This window comes from Antedon bifida, chromosome 5, assembly GCF_963402885.1.
Source record: "Antedon bifida chromosome 5, ecAntBifi1.1, whole genome shotgun sequence".
NCBI lineage: Eukaryota > Metazoa > Echinodermata > Crinoidea > Comatulida > Antedonidae > Antedon > Antedon bifida.
Genome location: NC_136230.1, coordinates 29,541,716 through 29,566,683, shown reverse-complemented (window position 1 = coordinate 29,566,683; position 24,968 = coordinate 29,541,716). Strand labels below are relative to the sequence as shown.

General features: G+C 32.9%; 5 protein-coding genes across 5 annotated transcripts; 3 read left to right on the top strand and 2 right to left on the bottom strand.

Moving 5' to 3' along the window:
- Positions 1 to 1,187: 1,187 nt before the first annotated feature.
- On the top strand, positions 1,188 to 8,668 carry LOC144843619 (ubiquitin-conjugating enzyme E2 A). Its single transcript, XM_078700488.1, has 6 exons — positions 1,188 to 1,372; positions 2,092 to 2,172; positions 2,384 to 2,409; positions 2,905 to 2,994; positions 6,675 to 6,763; positions 7,165 to 8,668. Exons 1-6 carry the CDS (start codon positions 1,329 to 1,331, stop codon positions 7,291 to 7,293), a joined length of 459 nt encoding a protein of 152 aa, XP_078556614.1. The 5' UTR covers positions 1,188 to 1,328; the 3' UTR covers positions 7,294 to 8,668.
- A 304-nt stretch (positions 8,669 to 8,972) lies between these two features.
- On the bottom strand, positions 8,973 to 15,231 carry LOC144843599 (ufm1-specific protease 2-like). Its single transcript, XM_078700458.1, has 13 exons — positions 15,120 to 15,231; positions 14,443 to 14,501; positions 14,133 to 14,239; positions 13,730 to 13,827; positions 13,266 to 13,470; positions 12,904 to 13,151; positions 12,525 to 12,603; positions 11,889 to 12,143; positions 11,558 to 11,704; positions 11,045 to 11,322; positions 10,633 to 10,735; positions 9,946 to 10,070; positions 8,973 to 9,456 (listed from the first exon to the last, which is right to left on the bottom strand). The coding sequence occupies exons 1-13, from the start codon at positions 15,162 to 15,164 to the stop codon at positions 9,370 to 9,372; spliced, it is 1,836 nt and encodes a 611-aa protein (XP_078556584.1). The 5' UTR covers positions 15,165 to 15,231; the 3' UTR covers positions 8,973 to 9,369.
- Positions 15,232 to 15,308: 77 nt separating this feature from the next.
- LOC144841891 (solute carrier family 25 member 43-like) lies at positions 15,309 to 17,530 on the top strand. The gene is made up of 4 exons (XM_078698176.1): positions 15,309 to 15,952; positions 16,286 to 16,458; positions 16,908 to 17,042; positions 17,224 to 17,530. Exons 1-4 carry the CDS (start codon positions 15,439 to 15,441, stop codon positions 17,389 to 17,391), a joined length of 990 nt encoding a protein of 329 aa, XP_078554302.1. The 5' UTR covers positions 15,309 to 15,438; the 3' UTR covers positions 17,392 to 17,530.
- On the bottom strand, positions 17,506 to 21,987 carry LOC144841889 (iduronate 2-sulfatase-like). The gene is made up of 7 exons (XM_078698175.1): positions 21,746 to 21,987; positions 21,266 to 21,408; positions 20,653 to 20,830; positions 20,335 to 20,423; positions 19,521 to 19,898; positions 19,172 to 19,298; positions 17,506 to 18,906 (listed from the first exon to the last, which is right to left on the bottom strand). Exons 1-7 carry the CDS (start codon positions 21,819 to 21,821, stop codon positions 18,149 to 18,151), a joined length of 1,749 nt encoding a protein of 582 aa, XP_078554301.1. The 5' UTR covers positions 21,822 to 21,987; the 3' UTR covers positions 17,506 to 18,148.
- A 340-nt stretch (positions 21,988 to 22,327) lies between these two features.
- Positions 22,328 to 24,957, top strand: LOC144843617 (thioredoxin domain-containing protein 9-like). The gene is made up of 3 exons (XM_078700485.1): positions 22,328 to 22,403; positions 22,847 to 23,311; positions 23,536 to 24,957. The coding sequence occupies exons 2-3, from the start codon at positions 22,860 to 22,862 to the stop codon at positions 23,744 to 23,746; spliced, it is 663 nt and encodes a 220-aa protein (XP_078556611.1). The 5' UTR covers positions 22,328 to 22,403; positions 22,847 to 22,859; the 3' UTR covers positions 23,747 to 24,957.
- Positions 24,958 to 24,968: the final 11 nt, after the last annotated feature.

The following is a 24,968-nucleotide window of genomic DNA, read 5'->3' as shown; positions in this document are numbered from 1 at the left end:
TATATTATTCTATATCGTCAGTTTAAATATAATATCAGTAGTGTATGGTCTATAAAATATTCAAAACTAGGAATTAATTTTAGTTTTGAAGATATCTCTATTAAATAGCGATATCTATTAGTTTTAAACTACTGTAATAGTATATATATTTCCGATTAAATAAATCACATTTTTACCACCAGACCTTGAAATTCCATTCAAAATGTGATGATTTTAAATTGTAAAATATTAGATCTAAATATTTATATATATATATATTATATATTTTTGCTTAATTTAACATATCAGTTATTTTATATATTCCAAATTTTCTTATTCTAACTTTTCTGTTTTTGTTGTATTTTGTGTATTGTATCTGTTCTGAGGGTCCCAAATGATCAGCAACTGCTGGATGGATCACCCTCATTAAATATGGTTAAAATAAAATAAAAATGTTCAATCACTACATTAATAAACTCGTTACTCTCTACATGAAGCTAGCTCAAATAAAAACATTTAAAAAATCATGGAGTGGTCAAATGGTTTAAATCCGCGCTTCTGTTGATTTAAAATGTTTTAAGATTTAGCTGACATCATCATCCTGGGTACTCACAACAAAAGTACATTAAACAAGCAAACCACATTTTTAGAGAAAACAATATGACATTACTACTAATATTATGATGCCTATCCACGTAATTTTTGCCGATATGTATTAAGAATTAGGGCTGAGTTATGTCATATAGTGAATCATACAGTATTTTAAAAGAACACCTGATGGAGAAGCATAATGTACACACATTTAAAACACAAGGAATACAATTTTAAAAACTTAAAAATGGCAATAAAAGTCTACATAACTATCAACATCGGTATAAAATTTAAAAAAAAGACTTCACAATATCATTCACAGACTCTTTCCATGACCAACACAATATTCTTTAAATTGAATTTAATTGCTGCTCGCCAAAATTAAAACAGAAAGTGGTGCTAATAATGTATTGTAATGGTTCTGTTTTCAATGTCGATTGTTTACCGTAAATAGAAAACGTCAGACTATGATAGGATTTAATTTATATAATACTATTTAGTAGTATTGTGGTGGTGGTGGACACAGTCGTATTATTTTGTGGTCACTTTTTGTATTCGTTCGTGACGTCACGGCTTCTGAGTCACAGAGACGTGTTATGTGACGTCAGCTTTGACAACATTTATGATAAAGATAAGCTAGCTGTGTGCGAGAGAGGGAGGGAAGTGAAAGTTCGATTTTTTGAATATTTTTATTCGCTTTATTTATATATTGTTAGGGAAATTCTGCTAGATTCAGTATTGAAAATTAGTTCATAGATATGTCTACACCCGCGAGGAGGCGATTAATGAGAGATTTTAAAAGGTATGTAGTAAATTTAATAGCGATTTCTTTGTTTGGTTTTTCGCGACGAGTTAGGGCTAGCCAGGCCTAGGCTACCGAAAGACTGAGCTCTCTCCACGACTGAAGCCCGTGGACGTTCCAGATGGATTGTCATCTCAAATGATTTCATCATCATAGTTCTTACTTATTGTAGGAAATCACATTTTATTTGGTCAGTTAAGACACGTAAATTAAGGATATTTAAACGTTATTAATGTTCCTTTTTATTCTATTAAATTTATTTTGTTATTATTATTAATATATTTAGCCATCCATATTTTAATTAATTAATAATAATTTATTGAAGATAGGTAGGCCTAGCTAGGAAGGAACTATAGTATAGGCATCATGAGCTCGTAGATAGTATAGTAGTAGTACTAGTAGTGTAGTACTAATGTAAGTAGCTTACCTATAATAATAAATTATGATCACTGACTGTAGAGTAGGTCCTAATTATAATTATTAATAGTAATACATTATTTCAAATAAATAAATAATTGCTTATTATATATAGTAATTTTCTAACAATAAAATAAATTTTAGTTTCTGTTATTATTAGGCATATTAATTATAATATATGCCTGTACATTGTAATAATTTAATTATTTCAATTATTATTTTGTCATTTTTAAACCTTACGTACATCTTGAATTTTTATGAATATTTCAATTATACAGTTATATGATTTCTATTAATTTCAGATTACAAGAAGATCCTCCTGCAGGTGTTAGCGGTGTACCCTCAGAAAATAATATTATGTTATGGAATGCAGTTATATTTGGGTAAGTACTGTACATACACAAGATACTGTAATATTACTAATAAATAGTAACGCTACAGTAAGCGTGAAAGTGCATTAGCGCCCACAAGCGAGCCACTGGCGAAAATGGTCCCTGGTAGAATGTACCACTTTACAATGTATATAAAATAGACAATCAATAATGATTGTACTAATATTAATAATAAGTATTTTTTATCAATTCATTTCCTCAGACCTCATGACACACCGTTTGAAAATGGTAAGTTTATAAACTTGACTATAGGCAGGAAATATATGATGATGAGTATTTTGTTGTATCTCATTGAAGGGAAATCTGTGAAAAATACCATAAAGAAAAATGAACAACAATGGATCAAACCATTTTATAATAGGGTATATTGTCATTTCTGGAGGATTTTTTTTCTACAACTTATTACGTCAGAGTAGGGCAAAACATCTGACCAATTAGTCAACACCCTGACACAAAGCTACTCCACGGTAGTACAACAACTACAACCATGTTATAACTGTACTTTCTTTTTCCATGTATAATTATTTATTTTAATCATTTTCCATTTATTGGATCATTGAAAAATACTGTACACTAAGTATACATCAGTAAATAACCATGTAATAATAAATTATGAATGTTAATTGTCATGGTGGTTTTATTACATGTTAATTATAGATCTTTAACATAATATTTTATGTTTGTTAAACTGTAATTAAGTAAGTCATGTTTGTTCTTTTGCAGGTACATTCAAATTAACAATAGAATTCACAGAAGAGTATCCAAACAAACCTCCAATAGTTAGATTTGTATCCACCATGTTTCATCCAAATGGTAAGTATTTTATTATTATTATTTTCAAAATAAATTAAATATATCCTGATTATGCAATGTATAATTTATACTGTTTATTAATTCTAACTGTTAAATTTGTTTTCACAAAAAAGTTTATTTTAAAGCCTTCCACCCATATTTTCACCTGGCACCCATCCTAAAACCTTCTTTATATCCCTTTTCCACCCACATTAAAAAGGTTGACACCCAATCAAAAAACCTTTTGTTCCACCACAACTATGTGTACCGTATTTGTACCTGCATTTTTATTAGGCTTATCAAGCTGGGGAACTCTAAAGCTCTGTCTACACTATCAAGCTAAATTGACAAAAATGGTAGCGATATGCCCAAATATAGTCCATATATGGGCACATCACATTTTTTTGTCACATAAAGTTTGATAGTGTAGACAGAGCTTATAGCAATATAGGCGAATACACATTATTGATGTTTGATTGTAGCATATAATAGGGACTTTACCAGGCAATTCACACTGAGCCCTGCCTACTTCAGTACACAGTGCATACCCCACTATTTTCTGAAAGTTATAAGTTACACTAGAATTTAATTCGTCACTTTGACGAATTATAGGTGATCATTTTTATCATTTTACTGAAATTAATTTTTTTTTTAACATGCACGTACGTTAACATACGATCGGAAAATGTTGATGTATGCCATCCTATTATATGCTTATAGTGCTGAGTTGTGCCTATATGCCATATACAATATGTACAGTATATACTGTATATCTATATACAGTGTAGCATAGGTGAAATTGCGGGACACATGTTCTAATTTTTTGGCATGATGACGTTATCAAACTAAACTTTAAGATGACAATTTCGAAAGATAATTAATTGAGCAAAAAAATATAAGATTTGGAAAACAATTTGGCACGTAGAAGCGCTGTGCGCGCTCTTTGAATTGTGTATAACTTTGACGAAAAATATGAAAAAACTACTTTTTCACTTCAACTGGCCATATGTTAACGTCACAACATCCGATAGGTTTAATTTTTATATGAATAAATATCTACATTTCATCAGCTTTCATAATAAATTATAATCATCAAGGTAACCTTCAATTCTGAAGAGCTGTAAGATATTCAAATTTACTGCGAAGGTGAAATTACACGGCCTACGTTATTCAAGTTTTTACGCGTGATGACGTCATTAAAATGAAGATAGTGTCAACTCATGATAAAGATAATTAATTAAGCAAGCACATACTGAAAGTTGTGCGAAATTCGAGCACACATAACCAAGATGCGCTCTGTTGAATGTGATAATCTACACAAAAAGATAACAAATCCTAATTTTTAAATTCAAGTGGCCATTTGATGACGTCAAAACATTTTGTACGTAAAATGTGTACATGAATTCATATCTACAACTCAATGGCTTCCAGAATAAGTTAAAAAAATCGGGGGTCATCTTGCATTCTGAAGAATTATTTTCATTTTAAAAAAGACCTATTTTTCACCATTTTCAGAACTTTTGTAAAATAAATGTGCGCATTTTGTCATTTTTAACGTGCTCGTATAGCGTTATTTTAAGTCGGAACTGACTCAAATTTGGTGAATGTACTAAGGATGGTGAGTAGAATGAGATTTGTAAAAAAAATTCATATTTTTTACGCTTTTTAAGTATCGCGCGCGCAAAAACGCATTTTTGCGCAGTAATTTTTTGAAACACGCAAATGGCCTAATTCATGCTCTAAATTGATCAAAACTTAATTTTGAGCTTTTTAAATTTTTAACGCGCGATATCACGCGCATGAACCTACGTGCGCGTGCGTTTTTATTTGCTAATATTTTTACCCTTGATCTGAAGTTTACGTGTAGTGAATTTCATTAATATGTGATAATGAATTATGGAGATATGATTGATAATGTGATTTCGCAAAATGGCGTATAAATGTCGTCACGGATGAGTGATCACGCTGGAAAGCTTATTAGGATTAAGTTGTATTATTTGAAAGATATTCTGAAATTTTTGTAATCATTGACATTAAACTTTTTGAGATAATTGTTACACAAAATAGTGTACAGAAACAATAAAAAGAAAAAAAATAATAAAAAAAAAAATAATAATAAAGATTTTATACAATAACAATAGGTGATCATTTTATTCTAAATGATCACCTAAATATGCCATTCGTTGACATAAATAGTCAAAACTACTCCCAAAATACGGTATATTATTTTTAAATTACTACAAACAACACAATTCTAATCAAAATTGAAATTTCCCTGATTATACCATGATATAGGCCTACAATGTGTTAATGTTGTGCTAAAAAACGAAACATTTCAGTACTATAAAACTGTGATTTCTGGAGGAATGCAAAGTCACTATTGTTGAATGTGGACAACCTTTCCATATTTTGAATTTACAGGAGCTCAAATACATGATTTCTATTATCTTGTTGATTACAAAGACTACTTGTCTGCTTTTTAACAGTACAGTGTATTATTCTTTGACTGTTTCATGGCCTTCCCTATTGTGATGATAACTTTGGGTTCCATTAATACACTCTGTATTCTTTGTTAAAGCTCTGTCTACACTATCTAACTAGTAATCTAAACCTTTATGAATGAAATCTGTTAGAGAAGCTCCCTTGCCATAAAATTAAGTTGGGGGAAAGAGGCGACTCGTAAAAAAAAAAGAGGGGTTGGGGGGGGGGGGGGATAAGGAGGAGAGAATTAAGGACATAAAGCTGTCTACACTATAAAACTTTGTGTGACAAAATAGTATGATATGCTCAAATATGGTAACAATATGACAGACATCATGTCCATATATGGGCACATCACATAATTTTTTTGTCACAAAGTTTGATAGTGTAGACAGAGCTTAATGCATTGTTACACTACACTAAAATAGATAGTTCTATAAAATAAAAGGAAGTACTGTATTGCATTTGAAACCAATAATTTTGTCGCAGATTATTGGGTCAGCTGACTACCATTAATTGTGTTTTCAATCAGTGTTTCATTCATAATTGTTAAGATGAATTTAATATGATAATCAATAAAAATTACAGTTTTTACTTTTGCTTCTTTCTATTATCTTATAGAAGAATTGTTCTCTTATTGAATTCAAATGAAAGTGTAAACAGAAAAATTGTTTTTAATGTTGTTTAAGTGAAGATATTCCATTTTTAAACTATGATTTGTCATCTGTTATTGCGTCAGAACTTTACAATTACTACACAGATGTATTTTTAATACGTGGGAGATGATTGATAAGATTTCCGCAATTGGTCATTTTACTTTTTACAAAATTACTATCTTGTTAATGTGTTACTGAAAATAAAATATTATGATTGTTTAAAAAAAACCAAAATAAATAGTTAAATTCAACCAAAAATCCATTGGCTGACAGCCAATTTGACCATTTTTTGCTTTAAATTACTTATTTTTTCAGGTAAATACATTTTTTTTTCCAATCAAATTTTTGGTCAAAGTGGATAACTATTATGTTACATTAAAATGGAATATTCCAACAAAATTTTTTTAAGAATTATTTTTTCAGGGGGACAATACATCTTAAGGGTATCACTATTTGTGTAAATGATTTTTTGCTTGTTTTGTGGTTTCCCTGTTCCATTTTAACTCAGTCTATTTTTTGTAATGCATGAATAAAATATCAACATATTATATTTTTGTATTTCAGTTTATGCAGATGGTGGAATATGCTTAGATATTTTGCAGAATAGATGGAGCCCAACATATGATGTTTCAGCTATACTTACATCAATACAAGTGAGTGTAATTTTAAACGAATGAGGCTATCAGCACGGTCGAGCATACATGTAATTTAAAGTTTTCTATAGGAACAGTCGACTCTTCTATTCAGCATGGTTGGCCATGCCAATAGTCATTATATAATTTGGTAGCTATAAGTATGGTCGACTGGGTATGCCATTTACAGTTTTTTATACGAACAGTTGACCATGCATGTACAGTAAAATAGTCACTTCTATTCGTGCTGATAGTCAATAGTTAGTGTGGTGGCTATCAGCATGGTAGACCAAATTTCAACAGCATGGTCAATTGTGCTGATTTAAAAACTTGTTGACCAGAATGTGTTCTATTAATCAGTTCCCAATCACATGCACAGTTGTCTAAATATCCTATTAAACCAATGTTGTTCTCTTTTTCAGTCATTGCTCGATGAACCGAATCCAAACAGTCCAGCCAATAGTCTAGCTGCTCAGTTGTATCAAGAAAACCGACGAGAGTACGAGAAAAAAGTCATACGTGTTGTAGAAAACAGCTGGGAGGATAGTTGAGTGACAGGTCAAAGGTTATGACAGTAGCGAGATATAGAAAACACAATCTACCATTGCAGTTTTTTTGAGAAAGAATGAGAAATCTTTAAAAGAGAACATTTCAAAAAGGTTTCGGCTTGAGATTTTGTATTTTGCAGAAGCTGTGTTGTGTAGAGAGATCAATGAAATACATTATAATTATACATTTCTCTTTGTTGTGGTTCCAAATAATGTATAATGTACATCATCATTTTTATAGTACCTACATTTTTTTTTTCCGATTGTCATTCTGTAATATTTGTGACAAATAATTTAATGATCAGAATACCGCGCACGGCAATAAATAATCTAACATACAACTACTAATACACTACACTATTGCACAATACACATAGAGTTCACTAATAACATATTTAAATATACATGTGAAATCTATGCTTCATCTCATTAAATTATTAAAAGTAATATTTGATAATTATAAATAACATTATGTTTTTTAATATTTTATTAGTAATTTTTCAAAAGGTATTTTAGTTTTGCTTTTGTTTATTATCAAGCATGGAATGTTGATGACTGGGACAGTGTTATTTTTTAGCTATTTGATTGTGTATTAAACTGCCTATACACACAGCATATACTGAACCAAACCATTAAAGCACTCACAGAAAATCATGGCAAAAGTGAAGGAAGATATATTTAAAATGTGATATTTGAGACAAAAAGTGGTTATTTATGATATAAATAAATCTCAAAGCCACTCTCCTGCAATTTTTTTAAAAGCTTCAGATTGAAATCTGTTGAAAGTGAAGGACATCACATCATAACAAGTTTCTATTACATAAGAGATAAGAACTGCAATCACATAAAAAAAAGGTGATTTGTTTATGCTATTGTAAAGCACAGACAATTGTGTGTGATATGATGTACAGTAGCAAAATACAGCAGTTGTTTCCAGAAATCTGATTGGCTGTGATCCACTGTTTTTAAATCTCTTGTTCGAATCGTGTGATGTGTGAAACATTTAGCACAGGTCTGCATAGGGTATGACTACATTGTTACAATATAGCTATACCCTATGAAGACAAGGGTATAGCTAATTGTGTACAATATACACAGCCTTGGTTGATAATCACAATATATCTAAACATGGTGGTTTTAAGACGTGCGTGCGTGTTTGGTGGTTTAAATGTACGAGGCAACTTTAAATCGTGCTGAGGAGTGTTTTATTTTGAACGTATTGTCTTCTATTTTAGACTTTAAAGTAATTCATGATATAAAGCAACTGATGTAGGTTGAATTATTTGAATATTATTATATTGCCTGGGATAGATGTTTCTTGTGTATAATATGGCTATTATTATCTGTACATGAAATAAAACCTATGTAGCAGCAAAAAAATCACAAGTTTCATTATTTTGTACAATGTACATATTGAACATTAATAGAAGAAAGTTTATTCCAGTGGTGTAACGCAGATGCCTGAGGCCCATGGCTGGAGGTTTCGGGTATTTTAGCCCTTTTTTCGACATATTTTAATGCCTTTTTTTCCTCAGATTCCCCCATAAGATCAGGTTTAGCCAGTGCGCACTCATACCTGTTACGCTACTGGTTTATTCTTACCTAAAAATATATAATATATCTTTTAAACATCACCATTATAGATAGACTGTATATTTAAAACAAAAAAAGAACTTTTATAATTCTGTAATGTTTACTGTTTTTATCCCATTCACATGAAAATTAATGTATCTTATGCAAAAAATGTGATTACTGCACTCAGCAAAAGACCTTCTTGCTTACTATGAACATTCAGCAGATTGTAAATCAGTAAGAATAATTATTAATAGATAAAATTCTTTGCCATCTGGGTCTTCTACTGTTATATTTATAAAATATATATCTTTTTTGTTAATGCACAATGCCCAGAAGTTCTCTTGACAGTCCAGTTATGTAGCCACAAGAAATAAAGTTTCCGCAAGGGAACAATCTCTGTTCAAGTCACTGGGTTTGTCAATGGCCTCTGTGAAAAAGTGGTCAGGTTGAAACCTTACCAACCGTACCGTTAGCTACGGCCCTGCTGTACTAAAAGATTTGTTTTTAAATAACCTGTGGCCTCTGAGGTAAACACATATTGTAGAACACATTGGGATCCCAGAAGTCGGTACCTTTCCATCCACACCAGCCCTAGTAGAGAAAATAATACAGTAATTCTCTTTCTGCTTTATATATTTAGGCAAATTGCCAATGATAATCATAAGCGAATTCATTCACTATCCTTCTTAAAGGTGGCAATCCTGTTCCTAAGACAAACATATACACAAGATGCTCTACATAAACAAAGTCTTATTACAAGTCTTTGGGAGTGGAGTTATAATTTGTCATTAGAAAAAATCTTGACACTGACAGGACTTAAATCCAGGATCCTTGGATTGGTATGCAAGCATCATAACCACTAAACCACAACTCCGCTCCACTCTTCACCTACTTAGCTAAAAAATAATGCTTTTTAGAGTAGAAGATCAATGATATTGGCAAGAAGCTTACCAGTTTTTACCAAGACCAGAGGTTTATATTTATGTAGTAAAAAAAGAGAGGTTTGATGTTAGTAAAGAAGACATCCAAAGAGCCAAGCCACTCAACCAGTGATAAACAAAAACAAAAATGCTAACAAACCTTATCTTGTATGATTTTAATGTCTTCTGAGCCTGTGTAATGTGGATCTAGAATAAGGAACTTCAAAGCACCAGATTTCTCATTGAAATCAACACCCAGAATAGTGTGAGCTAACACACCTCCACCTGTGGGTAAGAGAGGATAATTGGTCAGATGTTTACCCTAGTCTGACGTAATTATAATTTATACTAGGTTCAGTATATGTTGGGAACGCTTCTAATTCTTGGGTGGGGACTCTAAAGCTCTGTCTAGTTTGATAAAAAAGTGTGACGTGCCCAAATGGTGATATGACGTCATCATCACATTTTTTCATCACATAAATTTTGATAGTGTAGACATAGCTTTACACATGCCCTGGTGTTGCCTGCCTCTAGACAACCTAGCTGGTGCTGATGGCTAGATTCGAGGCCAAGGAAACAACTGGTACTGCACCAACAGGGAGGACACTGTATATATGTTAGTAACTGGGCTAATAGATTAGAGATTAACATTTTTAGTAACTGGGCTAATAGTTTATTATATGGGGCGCATAGCTTTATCAATTTGAACATGTGGAAGACATCTTTGGATATACAGTAAACAACAACAGCATTCCATAGCAGGGTTCCGATATTATTTACATCCAGTTATTTAACCATACTGTTTGGTTTCACTGGAGGGGCATATGCAGTACTGTAGTGTGCTTACCTATCATGATTGGCGTTCCCTGTGTTTCAAAATGGTGGGCTAATTCTCTGCCTTTGTTAGCCATTTCAGACCCAGTATTTACAAACATTATTTTTGAGGTAACCTATAAAAACAAAAGGCAATTTGTATATACATACTTACATGAGGTTTCTACTAACTAAAAACTTGAAGATGAGTTTGAAATAAACTAGTACATGTTCTGTCTTCTTTAAGGATAAATGTATCAGTATGAAAAGAGCAAACCCCCTTAAGCATCTTTTCCATTACCGAATATATTCGCGCGAATCGAACATTCTTGAGTTATGATTTGTTGCACATTTTTCCACGTCACAAAAAGTAGAGAAAAATATTAATACGTATGCGCACTTTCTATTCGCGCAAATAAATTCCCCTAATGGAAAACCGGCTTTACCTCTAGCAGTTGGTCAAGAACAGTGCATACTTCTATTGACCCAATCCAATTTCTAGAACCAACAAACTTAGCATCTTTATCCCCAACATCGACTAAGGTCTGTTGGATTACCCTATGACTCGGTACTGCCACGTCCGTGTAGCCTTGATGTCGAAACCACGATACAATGGTTTGTAACGAGCGGTAAGCACAACCCCATTTATCATCGTTAAATTTATCTTGCATGTAATGGTGATAGGAATAGGTTCCCTGCACGAGATAAACATTGCTGCCATCAGCTTTGGAAGAAATAGAAATATGAGTATTATTAATTGTAATTACATTAAATTTATTTATACATTTATTACTGGGATATCTCATCAAAAGTTCTTTTATGTATCTACAAGAAAATGTAAATTTATTAGTTATGCTTAGCTGAGCAGAGTTATTGGCTTTACTCTTTATTTAGCATTTCTGTCAGCCTTGCTGAGACTTTGACCTAAATTTAAATAAAAATATAAACAAGTAACTCACATCCGTCATTTTTCAAACCCACATGTGTATTTTCTAAGTACACAATATTCTTTTTATCAGCTGGGAAGCGATAAGCACTGTTTCTTCTGAGTAACGGTTTATCCAGAGGGAGTAACAGCATTTCATGTAATGTCCTTCTTTCAGATTCTAGAAAGACATAGATAGTGAGGAGTGAGGAAACATGTCTCAATATCCCTGCATGGGCAAAGTGAAATAGCATTGTGTACTTTGGTCGTCGGTCATCGTAAATTGAAAGCGTGTTTGAGAAAATTATCAATACTTCAATATTCTATATTTAAATGAGATACTTTGAGAAGAAAATATAACCTACCTAAATCTTTATCAGTCTTCCCATCTGGGTACATAATTGTTACAAACTGGTTACACCCCCATGGTCGAAAATGGAATGGCCTTACAATGCAAATCTCATTTGTTGAATACTTTTGCACACATGTTGCCATGGCAGCTAATTGTTTACACACAGCATTGACAAAAAGTTTAGGGAGTTTGGAAATTGGAGTTTTGTTTTCGTTGACTTGAACCACAACATTTACTGGTAGAGTGAACTGTACTTGTTGTGTTAACCCTAAAAGATAGAACACATAAATAAAATACAATGTTTCATCAAATGTAGTAACAATATTTAAAAAAAAAGATGTTTATGAGTGCAATAGTACAAATAACGGCATGAGGTGAATGATGAAAGGTTATATTTCAACGAGGCATATAGTATAAAACAAAATATTTTCCAAAGGCGAAAGAATTTTTTTTTTTGTGCACAAAAAAAGTAATATCGACTGTTTAATAGTGCATAGTGCATGTGACCTACAATCGTCCAATCAAATGACAGGAATTTATTTAGTTGTTATATAATAGTCTATACTAAAGAAGAGTCAAAGTTTGAATCTTGGTTGGTTCAACTTTTGCCTCTTCATCATTTCTCTTTCATATTATTTAATAAATTTACCAGATTTGTAGTAAGCCACTGGTGAAGCCATACTCTGTGCTGGATGTGTTATTTGTGTCAGTAAAGAAATGTCAACAACCTACAAAATAAATATAAGAAACAGGTTACGACACATTTAAGGCAAGAAGCCAACATTTTAATACATTTTGAACTTTAAAGCTTTTACACTATCAAACTTTATGTGACAAAAAAATGTGATGTGCCCATATATGGATATGATGATGTCATATCACTACCATATTTGGGCATATCACTACCTTATTGACACTTTTTTGTAAAACTAGTTTGATAGTGTAGACAGAACTTTTTTAGATTGATATTTCTTATCCTCTTCCTTATTGATAATTCCTAGTAGAAAAACAAAAAAGATAATATATACCTCTTCATTTGAGATTTTCCTCTTAGTTTTCTTTGCTTTTTTAACACTAAAGCTATCCTCCTCATCATCTTCGATGTATTTCAATATTTCCTTTGCATGGGCCGCATCATCAATCCTGGTATTGTTAACAATTACTGGTTTATCTATACCTAGCAACACACTGCTGTTGTTAATATGAAACACTGTCCTCTCCGAATCAATTTGTTGTTTTAAGTCTTTGATGTGTTGCACTGCTGTATATGTTATATCTGAAAGAGGCAATTATTAAAGAAGTTTTGTTTTAAAGGTGTATTGTCCCCCTGAAAAAATAATTCTTAAAAAATTGTTTGCTGAATATGTTGAAATTTAGCTGCTAAACTCACCTGTATCTTTGCTAAGGGTCATCATCACTGGTATATCGGCAGCGATTCTGAACGTCCGCAAAAAATCAGCCGATTGTAGAATGTTCACAGAAGCTGGTGTTACTGCATTTTCTACTTTATTATAAATGAAAATATTCTCACTATGTATACTGGTGGTGGCTTCATCTTTTGGTAAGGCGTATATGACAAGAAAGTTTCTCCATGACTAAAAATATAAAGATATTTTATGAATATTCATTACAAAATTACCATAATGATTTGGGTAACTAGTGAGATCTTTGAACTAAATTATTATAATAAAACCTATTTATTTATGATGCTCAAATACGGTAGTGATATGACATCATCATTTTTTTGTCACATAAAGTTTTATAGGGTAGAGCTTTAAATAGAAAATAAATTACTAAAAATAGAGTATATCACAATAAAATTGATAATGATATTGTATGATTATTACAACTTACTTTCAATTGATTAGAAACTTTTTCTGAACAAAATTTCTCTATGAGAAGAGTATCCACATTTTCTGTTGTTTTAAACCAAAGGCCTACTACACTTGTATCTAAATATTGAAAGAAATCAAATACTTATTTTCTTTTTGAAACTCACTTTATAAAGTCAATGTATTATTAAGACCAATTTACATAGAGGAGTGGTAACAGTAATACTGGAATTATGTTATTTCTTATGACCATTTACACACAATGCGGACCGGACAGGTGATTTCTGTTCAGGATAGATACAGATTCTATTCACAGTTTTCCGCTTACAGTTACTGCTCGTCTGTGTAAATTGGCCTTAACAGAAAAAAAACTTTGTTAGAATATTCAGTTTTTTTTAAAATGAAAAACAATATGAATGCTGTACCTCCAGAAAGAACATGTGAAGTTGCATCTAGAGTTGAAACCACGTCATCATTGGAATCACATACACTGCTGCAAGAGCTTATTGTTATAGAACCTTCATCGGAAATGCTAAGGAAAAGAATTGAAATACTGTACGTTTTAAAATCTGGCTGCATAAATGAATGTTACTGATCTGCACTGTAGAACACAGGTCGACTGACTACAGTTACAGTGTTTTTTTGTGAAGATATCAGTCAGTAGGCCTAATGGGTTAGTACTGCAAATAATAATTTTGTACTGTATGTCTTTGAAAATGCACACAAGCCACATACCTGTAATTGCCCAGTAAGAAACCAAACTTCACCAGTTCTGATTTGCTGAATTTTAATCTCTAGATTAGAATATTGTTATAAAAAAACTTGTTGTTAGTATTTCATTTTTTCATGGCGCTCTACATTAGAATGAATTTTTAACAAAATAAAAAATAATAATAATAATTCATAAAAACCACAATTATTGTCCATAAACCATGGTATCGCCATTGGGGGCCGGTAGAATTTCATGATATGTTATCAAGTCAAGTATGCTAAAATATATGTTGTGATATTTGTGACATTTTTTATTAACAAAAACTGTGAAAATAGTGATTAGCCTAGGTTTATTCCGAATAACTGAAGACCGCCCTCTGTGATGTTGTGTGGCATTTAACACGTTTGACGTATGAATGATAACTTGTATTTTTGGAAAAAATATATTATAAAAAGTTAAATTTACCACTCCGTGACTAGGCCTAGAGCATGTTAATAACATGTACTTGATATCATACAAGCCTACCGGGCCTACCGGTCGTTACCGGGTCTACCGTGCGTCTATTAGTATGACTGCTTTTCAGTTCCGTCCAGGTGGGACGAATCGACTAGCAACTCAAACTAGTTCCTTTTAGCTTCATAACAACTATTTGTTAACCAAAAACCAAACTTTTCAATACTAAATAGATTTATATTCGTACCTCTACAACATTTTCGTTGTAAATTTCAACATATGGTGCCAACATCTTGTTCGATTAGGATGCAAGAGAGACACACACAAACCGTGAACGGTGAATGTGCTGTGGAGTAAATTTTACTAACAAACAAACAACAAGAGATGGCAGCAAACATCACATGTGAAAAATAAACTTGATTTCAGTTGAATTTGCATGAGAGTCAGAGAGTTACTCTAGAGTTTCATAAAAAAAAGAGTTAATTTTTTATTTTTTTGAATAAATAAAGGTGACTAATTTTACTTGAATTATTCGTTATGAATTTACGTATAAAAAACAGTTGAAAATGGGAAGAGCTGGTCGAGATGACAGACTAACTGACTTTCAGAATTTTTCTTGTGGTGCTGTTGCTGGTATAGTTAGCAGAACAGTTGTCTCTCCACTTGATGTCATCAAGATCCTGACACAGGTTGGCACAACAGACACCAGAAATGGATTTTTAAATTCTTTTATGAATGTTTATAAAAGCCAGGGGCTGCGGGCATTTTGGAAGGGTAATCTAATTGGGTGTTTAAGACTTTCTCCGTTCAGTGCAATTCAGTTTTCATCATATTACAAATTTAAACATTTATTTGCGGATCAACATGGTAAATTGGCTCCGTACAGCTCAATGGCAGCTGGAACATTAGGAGGAGTGGTTGCCAGTATACTGACTTATCCGACAGATATGGTGAAAACAAGACTCATTGTTCAGCATACACAAAAACCGAGGTACAGTGGTATAGTTCACGCATTTGCATTGATTGTCAAGGAAGAAGGCGTATTGGCTCTTTACAAAGGGATGTTGGTATCCATTTGTGGTATGTCAACTACATTACAGTCAACTCTCCCAATACCGCAGATACTCTGGCCTATTATTTCTACTTTTCCAGAAAGTCTGCTATTCGGAATGTGTTTTTATGGTAGAAACACATATGGAACCTTGGGATCTCAAGAAAATTTGTTTTCGGGAGAGTTTCCAGTTTTCAGGGAGTCTGGTTAATGGGAGAGTTGACTTTAATATTATAAAGAAAAGTAAATTTATTTCAGCTGGATTACCACATGCTCATTATTATGTTAATAAAAGAATGCTAAATTAAAATGGAGACATTTATATTACACATCCAATAAATCGAATAATTTTTTTTTTCTAGGAGCACTTCCGTTTACAGCTTGTACTTTTGTAACCTATGAGTTCTTGGATCAGTTCAGCGACAAACCTCGGTATATGCTGACACCGATGCAAAACTTCTGCAATGGCTGTGTTGCCGCTGCTTTTGCTCAGACGGTTTCTTTTCCATTTGATACAATTAGAAAGAAATTACAGGTTAGTACCAATTGAGAAAACCTCTTTGCTTCTTCTCACTCTCTCTTTCCTCTACCATCTTTCCTGTTCCCTTCCCTTTCTCTTTTTTCTTTTACCTTCTCTTTCCCTCATCCCTTCTCTTTCCCTCATCCATCTCTCCTTCTCTTATTCCTTCTCTTTCTCCTTTCCTCTTCTCTTTCTCCTGTTCTCTTCTAATTTCCTTTCCCCTTTTTCTTTCTCCCTTCTCTTTCCCTCATCTCTTCTCTTTCCCTTATCTCTTCTCTCCTTTTCTCTTTTTCTTTTTCCCTTATTTTTCACCTTTTTCCTTCTCTTTCTCTCTTTTTCCTTCTCTTTTTCTCTTTTCCCTTCTCTTTTTCTCTTTTTCCTTCTCTTTCACCTTTTCATTTCTCTTTCAAGTTATCACCTGGTGAAATTGCATATTTATTGTTTTATTTGTTTATGAATGCTAGGCTCAAAGCTCCGTGATGCGTAATGGTGGTGGAGTTGATGTCCAATTCAGAGGAATGATCTCTGCATTCTCAAAGACAATTGATCTTTATGGTTATAAGGGACTATGGCGAGGCAACTTGGCAAACATCTGTAAGGTAATGCAAAGTCTAAATGTTGTCTAATATACAGTATAAGTTTAAGGGGACACTCTCTTAAGGGGACACTTTGTTTGGGTCCTGAAGTTGTTTCCTTAATAGGGGTCTACAGTAATTAAGGCTAAAGTGGGTCTATTGTATTCAAATGACAGAATAAAAACTGTTGTTTTCAAACGTTCAGGTTGTTCCGTATGCTGGCCTTATGTTCATGTCATTTGAGGCTTGTAAGCGAGGATTCTTGCATCAGAATGGTTACACAGAGGGCTACTGGGACGATGCGCCTGTAGCAGGGGTTGATCAAAGTCTAAAACCAAATCAGCTGAGAGAATGGAATGACCATCATAGATGATGTCAAACTACCTAGGGACAATGATGAATAATCAAACAAATTATGTTAACTAAGAGATAAAAAATCATTAAAAAATAATAATAGTACCTTTCATTATATCAGATGACTATTAAATTTTAAACTTTTAAAAGCATTTAGTGTCTTTATTTTACTTTTTATTTAATACATAATTCATTACTAAAAATATCTTCAAATCAGGCCAATGATTCTAGATTTGGCACTTACATTTGTTAATTTTTACAATATGTATATTCTACAGAATATGCATTTAACCAGGGAAGAGTAAGTTATCTCTATGATTAGTCAATTATTGGTACTGTATCTATAATTTGTTCAGTTTCATAGGCAAGGTCTGTGATACAGCATCACATATGTATCACATATGATGCCTGTATCATACAAATATAAGTTCCTTATTATATATGTGGAGATAAAAAAATAGAAAAACCGCCGTTAACATACATTATTAAAATAAGTAAATAATCTTCTTAATTAGTACTGTAGGCCTATACTATTGTATTGTAATATTCTTTCATTCAAATGAAATATACATATAGTACAGTCAACCTCTTTACTATCTGAAAATTACTGTATATGCATAGTCTAGAACTAAATCTTTGGGACATCCCTATTAAGGGGACATTTTCCACTTAAACCAATGAGGGATGTGTATATACACTATGGCTATTCAGAGGACACTCCTCGGTTCCCCTTAATAGAGGTTCTCCTGTACTGTACTGTACATTGCTTGTTTGTTTTATACCACAAATCTATTATTGTTTATTAAAATGGGTAAACTACTTCGCCATCCGTCCTTCAACTTTCCTGATAATTCTATTATAAGATCTTTATTTGATTCTTTATTGGCAACGTTGTAATTTTCTTCTTTATCCGAATCCATCATGTACAACTCTCTTGCATGGACTTTGTTCCAGTCTTTACTGAAGTCATTTGTATCAAAACCAATCCACTCTGTATAACGGTACTTAGTTGTCTGCATTGAATATCCCATAATAGTGATGTTCTCATAGGGTGATAAATCAGTCAGGGAGCATGGGTAATCCGATGGCCTTGGATATTGCGAGAATGTAGCATTTTTCCATTGGATGATTTTAGAATCTTTTTTACCGTATACTGTCTGGTTGATCAAAGGCACAAGGCTGGTTCCCTCTGTGCATAACATGGTCTTGAAGGGATTTGAAGGGCATGTCGGTGGAACCTGAAGACCAGCGAGTTCTGCAAGAGTGGGGAACAGATCAACCAGCTCGACAAATGCATCTGTAGTGAGATCAGCCGATATTGAAGATTTTTTAGGCGCTGTCAAATCGTTTAATCGTTTTAAATGTTTCTCCTTCAGTTTTGTATCCTTTAGTGTGTTTATAAATTTGAATGTTTCTCCTCGTTTTTTCTGTTTCTTTGTGGTGACACCAGGAATGTGGAAGAACAATGGAACTCTGGTTGCCTCGTTGAAGATGCTGAATTTTGCCCAATCTTCATGTTCGCCAAGTTGCCAACCTTTAAAAAGAAAAATCAATATGATTTTAAAAAGAATATTTCACCTAAAATGCTGGTTTAATTTACTCTTATAAAGACCACTGAGGGATGTAAATAAAACTTTTACTCTGTTACATGTGGGCTTATACTTTAATAAAGTTACTAAGATCAGTCTATTATAAGGTTTAAATTATGGATGAAAAATATGAGTTTTTTTTTGAGTGGTGATTGTGTGCGTTGACTCTCTAGTTTTAATAATAACTCTGGTGAGTAATAGTATAATTACCATGGTCGCCTTTGAATGTTATAATAGTGTTGTCAGCCAATCCAGCATCATCTAACGCTGATAGCAGACGACCAACTTCATAATCGATATAAGTAGTAGAAGCAAAGTAGTTTTGGCGAATCATTCGCTGTAGAAAAAAAAAATTATGGACAATTGAAATACTGGTTTAACAGCAATCAGGTTGTACCACTAAACTTCTCAGAAATCTTATTCTACACCTCATTCCATGAATTTGAAAATTCAAGTTGCCCATAGAAATTGGCAGAGGGGTACGAATCCCCTCCTTTCTTCTGTTTAGAAATAAATTTAGTTCAAACCAAAATGATAAGAAAATAGATTTTGCAATTACCTGGTAATTTAATGGTATTGGACCAAATGGATAACTAACATTCCAACTCGCTACATCTTCTCTTTTTCTCATGTCGTCATATGGAACCCAGGCAACCGTTGGAAGACCTGGAGGAAAGAAGTTATTGGACGGCATCCAGATGGAACTCAATGGGTACAACTGCTTAAAATCCTTCGGATACTTAAATGGCACGTGTGGTTTGTGGTACCCGACCGCTAAGAAGAATGGTTCTTTAACCGTGTTTGACGAGATGTTTTTGAGGATTCCTATCGCATGGTCTGTGCTCTGAATATCTGGTAGCGATTTTTCAGGCATTTTTGCAACATCAACTGGACACAGTAGATTCTCATGAAGAGTGCCATCTGGATTTTCGCAAACCTAAATAAAAAATATAACAAAGAAATACTTCTTACAAAAAAACGCTGCTTGACTTTTTGACGTAACAGTTTAATTATTGTTCTTTCTTCATGAAATAATGCTTTTTTTTTTATTGATATTCTATTTAATAAATTAAGAAATAATGATTTATTATCTATTTTGTGTAACTTGAACATAGTCTGAAACGCTCTATTTAATTATAAAGAAGGGCCTATCCAGTATTCTTATTCTTATTCTTTATTGCCAATCAACAACAACAAAGTAAGTGGCAGGAAACACAAAAGGGAACTAAATCACTATGACAATAAATACATAAATATTTTGAGGATGTATATTATGATTGGATTCGTTTAAAATATTGACAAGCAAGTCAAAATATTAGCATTTAGCTGCCACATCAATTGTGAATTGTTGTAGTGATATCAACCATCCTAACCTTTGATGTTTTGTTTAGTTGTGTCGGCGGATGATAGGCTGGTATAGACCAACTGTAAGGGTAGTCATCATTCTTACCTGACGCCTTACCTAATAATACAAAAATAAAAGTCTTTAATAATGTGAGAATGTGAGGTAGTTTGAAAATTTATTCTGAGAAGTAAAGGACCATTTGATTTGCGATCTAGGACCTACGCATTGATGTTTCGTCGCCTAGACCTAAACAAATTTTTCCAACTTCCGCATCCAAGAAAGTAACTTAATTTGTTCCCAAGTCAGTCGTTGGTCGATGCAAATTGAAAGCGTCCTCATATTATACCTGGGTGAAAGATTTTCCCAACGCTTGCTGTAAAATATCCATTTTGTTTGAAATGCTGCGGTAATGTTGTGTAGTTGCCAGCAAAAGTACGCCAGTAGTAACGGAAGTTGTAAAGCTTTGTTGTGTCCGGTCGTCTACTTGTTAAAAAAGAAATGCGACTTGGAGCACATACAGCTTGCTGGAAGAAAAATATGATAATAAATACGATAATAGTAAATACAGTCCCAGGAGAAAATTCCAGCTTGACACCTGTAAATACCATTAACCAAATTCCACTGTTGTAAACTGGTTTTAACTGGTTGTTGACTATTATAATAATGGGCAGGAATTTCTGGTTTTTCAACTTCTATTAAGGGGACAACTTTGGAATCCTAAAGAGAGTCACATTAGAGGGATTACCTTTGATGCAGTATATCATTGTACATTCATTATTTTGCCCCATGTCACGACCCTGAACATATACATATATATTTATTTTTTATATCTTTGTTAATTTTGTGTTTTTATAGTTTATTTTGTATTTACTGTTTGTTTGAGGGTCCTTAATGATCAGCTGATGCTGGATGGACCACCCTCATAAAATATTGTTGAAATAAAATAAATAAATACTGACCTGAACATATGCCTGAGTAAATTTAACTGACTTTTCTGCAAGTTGATCAATATTTGGAGTTAAAATTCTGTCATCAAAACAACCAAGGGCAGGTCGAAGGTCATCAATAACAATAAAAAGAACATTTGGCTTCTGAGCCGTTTCTGAAAAGTAAGAACGAAGATGGCCTACATAAATTTGCATATTTATAACATTATTAGCCTTTTTTTTTATAACTTAAAATCTTTGCTACTACAGCTTACCATAGAATTTGCTTTTTTTTTTGTAAGTTTGATATGATTTATTTATTAATGAGTCAAAATGTAGGACAAATTGCATTAAATCAAAAGGTGCAGGTCAGTACAGTGGTTAAACTACTAATCAACACATGACCCAGAACGCCCCCCACCCCCCAACACAAAACGAATGTCACGTGTTTTATCTTTCAAACTATCAACTAATCACAACGCACGAGAGAACTATTCTCGTAAATGTACTTACCCACACCCCCACAAAAACTCAAGAAACTCCAGAAGTAAACCAGGCCAATGCTTATTAGAAATGTTAAGCCCAACATCTCCAGATTTGTATTCACTGTACTAACGGCCAACTAAAAGGACAATCGGCCAAAATCAACGTCTTTTCCTGTTTATTTATTATCACGTGTGCTCATGTTGCTACTGTTGACTGCAGCTAGCTAGCCCCGAGAGAAGTAACAAGATACCGCTCAAGGACTTTACTTTGCTGCTGCTCTGTGAAGAAGAAAACAATGAACGGAAGTCCGTTTTTAGACAGCAGAGGGGGTAAATAGTTTGTATGGAAGGTTAACTTTGCATTACAAGCCGCATAATTACAGAACATCATATTGCCTGTAACATAATGTTGTTAAACATTGAATATTATGTAGGTGTATTATATAATATTTATGTTTCATTGATTTGCTTTGCTTATCAAGATTTGTTATTATGACAAGACAGTAAAAGCTTTGAACTTCTGCTCATTTTTACACGTTAGTTTGTTGGTCATCCCATACCTTATTATTCCGATCCTTGTTTTTGTGGGTGGTGGCGCTATGCATTTTGAAATTCATCGTGGTTACCGTACCCACCACCCAACCAAAAAACAATCTGTATATTGTTAGTTTTTTTCGTGTAAATAGGTATGTATTTAGTTACTTTTGATATTGATTGAATAAATAAATGTTGGCGTTTATTAATGTCTAAATCCTCCGCATTTTTACGACGCTAACTGTGTATTTGCGGAGTAGTAGTAGGCCTTAGTTTAGGCCTAGTTATTTAAAAAAAGAGGCTAGGCCTAGGCCTAGTCTAATAAAAGGTACACTCGCTCGCGGAGATACTCACTGAATCAATGCAGTGTACGTTCAAGCAGGGCCTAGCTAGGAGAGCCTTGATCCTCTCCATTTTTACTCTAAAGTGGAGGATAAATGATATGCAGGCCAGGTGCCCTTTACTTATAATAGTACTAGGCCCTAGGCCTAGGCTATACTATATAAATAATAATATGTTAGGCCCAGCTAGTTGTAGTGGCTAGTAGTTTAAATTTCACAATTTAGTGTATTTTTGTGTGTCTAACTTCTTACAGATAAATACCAAAGATGAATCCAGCATTACAAGATCAGCTTCTAAAAGCTACAGAAATAATCGAACAACAAGTTGACGCAGAAATTGAAAAGATCGATCATCTAGATCAAGATGATTTAGAAAGTATCCGGCGGCGTCGCTTAGACGCCATGAAGAAGCACGAAGAACAGAAGAAAACATGGCTAGCAAATGGACATGGTGTTTACACAGAAGTCCCTGGAGAAAAAGAGTTCTTTACAGAGTGTAAAAAGAGCGCAAAAGCTCTGTGTCATTTTTATCGGGACAGTACATTTAGATGTAAAATCATTGATAAGCATTTATCTATTTTAGCAGCAAAACATATTGAGACCAGGTTCTTAAAAATAAACGCCGAAAAGGCTCCATTCCTCGCAGAGAGACTGAGAATCAAAACTCTGCCTACAATAGCAATTGTCAAGGAAGGCAAGACAACAGATTATATTGTTGGGTAAGAAGTTAAATCAAATAATTTAATAGAAACTGTAATCTTTTGTAAATAAAGGACAATCGTACCTAAAAAGCACAGCAAAACATTAAGGAAAAAACTCTTCTCGTCTTTTTATACTTTTGTTTTTATACACTTTTAATCTTCAACAACTCATTTAAACAATTTTTGCTCAATTGGTATTGTACAACCTTTATTTTAAAACTTTTCTTGCTTTTAAAATTTAGTTTCCAAGATCTTGGGGGTAAGGATGACTTTCCAACAGAGATGCTAGAGTGGAGACTAGGCTGTGCTGATGTCATCAACTACAGTGGCAACTTACAGGACCCACCTGTAGGAGAAGATGGAAAACTGAAAAACATTCTGAAACAAAAGAGACAGAACAAAACTATAAAAGGCGGTTTTGACGACGATGATAGTGATCTTGATGAAGATTGATAAATTCTTCTATTGGCAATTCATACATCCTCAGTTGGTTGACTATAAAAGTCGACTACGTGCATGTTGCATTGTGGGATATGTTTTTCGCAATGTTGCATGTGTTACATGGTAATGAAATTGGCAATTTTACTAAAATTACAAATTTTGACTTTAGTTTCTCATTTGAGAAACTGCTGGTCTTATTTTCTTTCATTAAGTTTTAAAGAACTAAAATAAATGTATATGAAAGTGACTGAAATTGTAATGTATACATAATTTTTAATTTCAATGTTCTTTTATTCCTTTTGTAAATATTATTTATTGCTATATGCTGATGGAATTATTGTTATGAATAAGTGTCGAATAAAAACTTGCTGATTATATGCAAAATGTACTTGTTAAAATTAATAAAATACTTTTGGGTAAAAATTGAATAGAAACTGCAAATAAACAAAAGATGTATTGTAATAATATTATAAAATCATTCACATCATTTCTTTATGATATTGAATATGAAAATTGCTGCTGTTATTGTGAATAGCCTGGAATTAATGTTTATGCATGAATGAATTTAATTCCTTAATTGGCATCGCATGCTTCTACAACCTGTTACAGGTTGAAACAGAGTGTCAGATGGTTCAATCATGGACCTATAAATGTATAGGTCCATGGTTCAATGGTCTGATTGCTGTGTTCTTAATCTTGTTTAAAATAAAATAATTTGTCTTTGTTTTCATGTAAAATGCAGTGTGATTTTGTAATTTCTGAAATGTGTAATTTAGGCAATACAGTCAACTTCATGAATACTATAAAAAAATAATAAATACTCTTTGAAACCAGAAACTCTCACAAAATCAGACTTTTGAAACTCAAAAGAGCCCCAATATTTTTTTTTAATATATTAATTCGGTCAGCAAGGAAAAATAACCAGGAGTGAGAATAAGGCGTAAGTCTCAACAGATTCTACACTCACTACATACTAAATACATTAAAAAACCAGGAAAACCAGGCATATAAGGCCAGCCCAAGAGTGTCTGCTATTGGGAGAGTTGACTGTATTTGTTTCAATAATAAATATATTATTTTTGTGTATAAATGGCTCTGATATATTATATATGCATAGTTTGTATTTCTGAATAATAAATGTTAAAATGCAGTGCTTAGTTAAATATAAATGTTCCTAAATGTCTTTGTATGAAAGTGGAAGTACAATAAATAAACAACTTCAGGAAGGCAACAA

What these genes read in the sequence shown, in the direction of transcription:
- LOC144843619 (XM_078700488.1), top strand. Translation starts at nt 1,329, where the DNA reads ATGTCTACACCCGCGAGGAGGCGATTAATGAGAGATTTTAAAAG. An exon ending in TGACACACCGTTTGAAAATG is followed by an intron (nt 2,410 to 2,904) that starts GTAAGTTTATAA and finishes GTTCTTTTGCAG; the next exon opens with GTACATTCAAATTAACAATA. An exon ending in CTATACTTACATCAATACAA is followed by an intron (nt 6,764 to 7,164) that starts GTGAGTGTAATT and finishes TCTCTTTTTCAG; the next exon opens with TCATTGCTCGATGAACCGAA.
- LOC144843599 (XM_078700458.1), bottom strand. Translation starts at nt 15,164, where the DNA reads ATGTTGGCACCATATGTTGAAATTTACAACGAAAATGTTGTAGAG. An exon ending in GGAAAATCTCAAATGAAGAG is followed by an intron (nt 12,604 to 12,903) that starts GTATATATTATC and finishes TTTATTTTGTAG; the next exon opens with GTTGTTGACATTTCTTTACT. An exon ending in TTAAAATCATACAAGATAAG is followed by an intron (nt 9,457 to 9,945) that starts GTTTGTTAGCAT and finishes TTTCTCTACTAG; the next exon opens with GGCTGGTGTGGATGGAAAGG.
- LOC144841891 (XM_078698176.1), top strand. Translation starts at nt 15,439, where the DNA reads ATGGGAAGAGCTGGTCGAGATGACAGACTAACTGACTTTCAGAATTTT. An exon ending in CAATTAGAAAGAAATTACAG is followed by an intron (nt 16,459 to 16,907) that starts GTTAGTACCAAT and finishes TATGAATGCTAG; the next exon opens with GCTCAAAGCTCCGTGATGCG. An exon ending in ACTTGGCAAACATCTGTAAG is followed by an intron (nt 17,043 to 17,223) that starts GTAATGCAAAGT and finishes TCAAACGTTCAG; the next exon opens with GTTGTTCCGTATGCTGGCCT.
- LOC144841889 (XM_078698175.1), bottom strand. Translation starts at nt 21,821, where the DNA reads ATGTTGGGCTTAACATTTCTAATAAGCATTGGCCTGGTTTACTTCTGG. An exon ending in TGGGAAAATCTTTCACCCAG is followed by an intron (nt 20,424 to 20,652) that starts GTATAATATGAG and finishes TTGTATTATTAG; the next exon opens with GTAAGGCGTCAGGTAAGAAT. An exon ending in AACTAAACAAAACATCAAAG is followed by an intron (nt 19,899 to 20,334) that starts GTTAGGATGGTT and finishes TTTTTTATTTAG; the next exon opens with GTTTGCGAAAATCCAGATGG.
- LOC144843617 (XM_078700485.1), top strand. Translation starts at nt 22,860, where the DNA reads ATGAATCCAGCATTACAAGATCAGCTTCTAAAAGCTACAGAAATAATC. An exon ending in ACAACAGATTATATTGTTGG is followed by an intron (nt 23,312 to 23,535) that starts GTAAGAAGTTAA and finishes TTTAAAATTTAG; the next exon opens with TTTCCAAGATCTTGGGGGTA.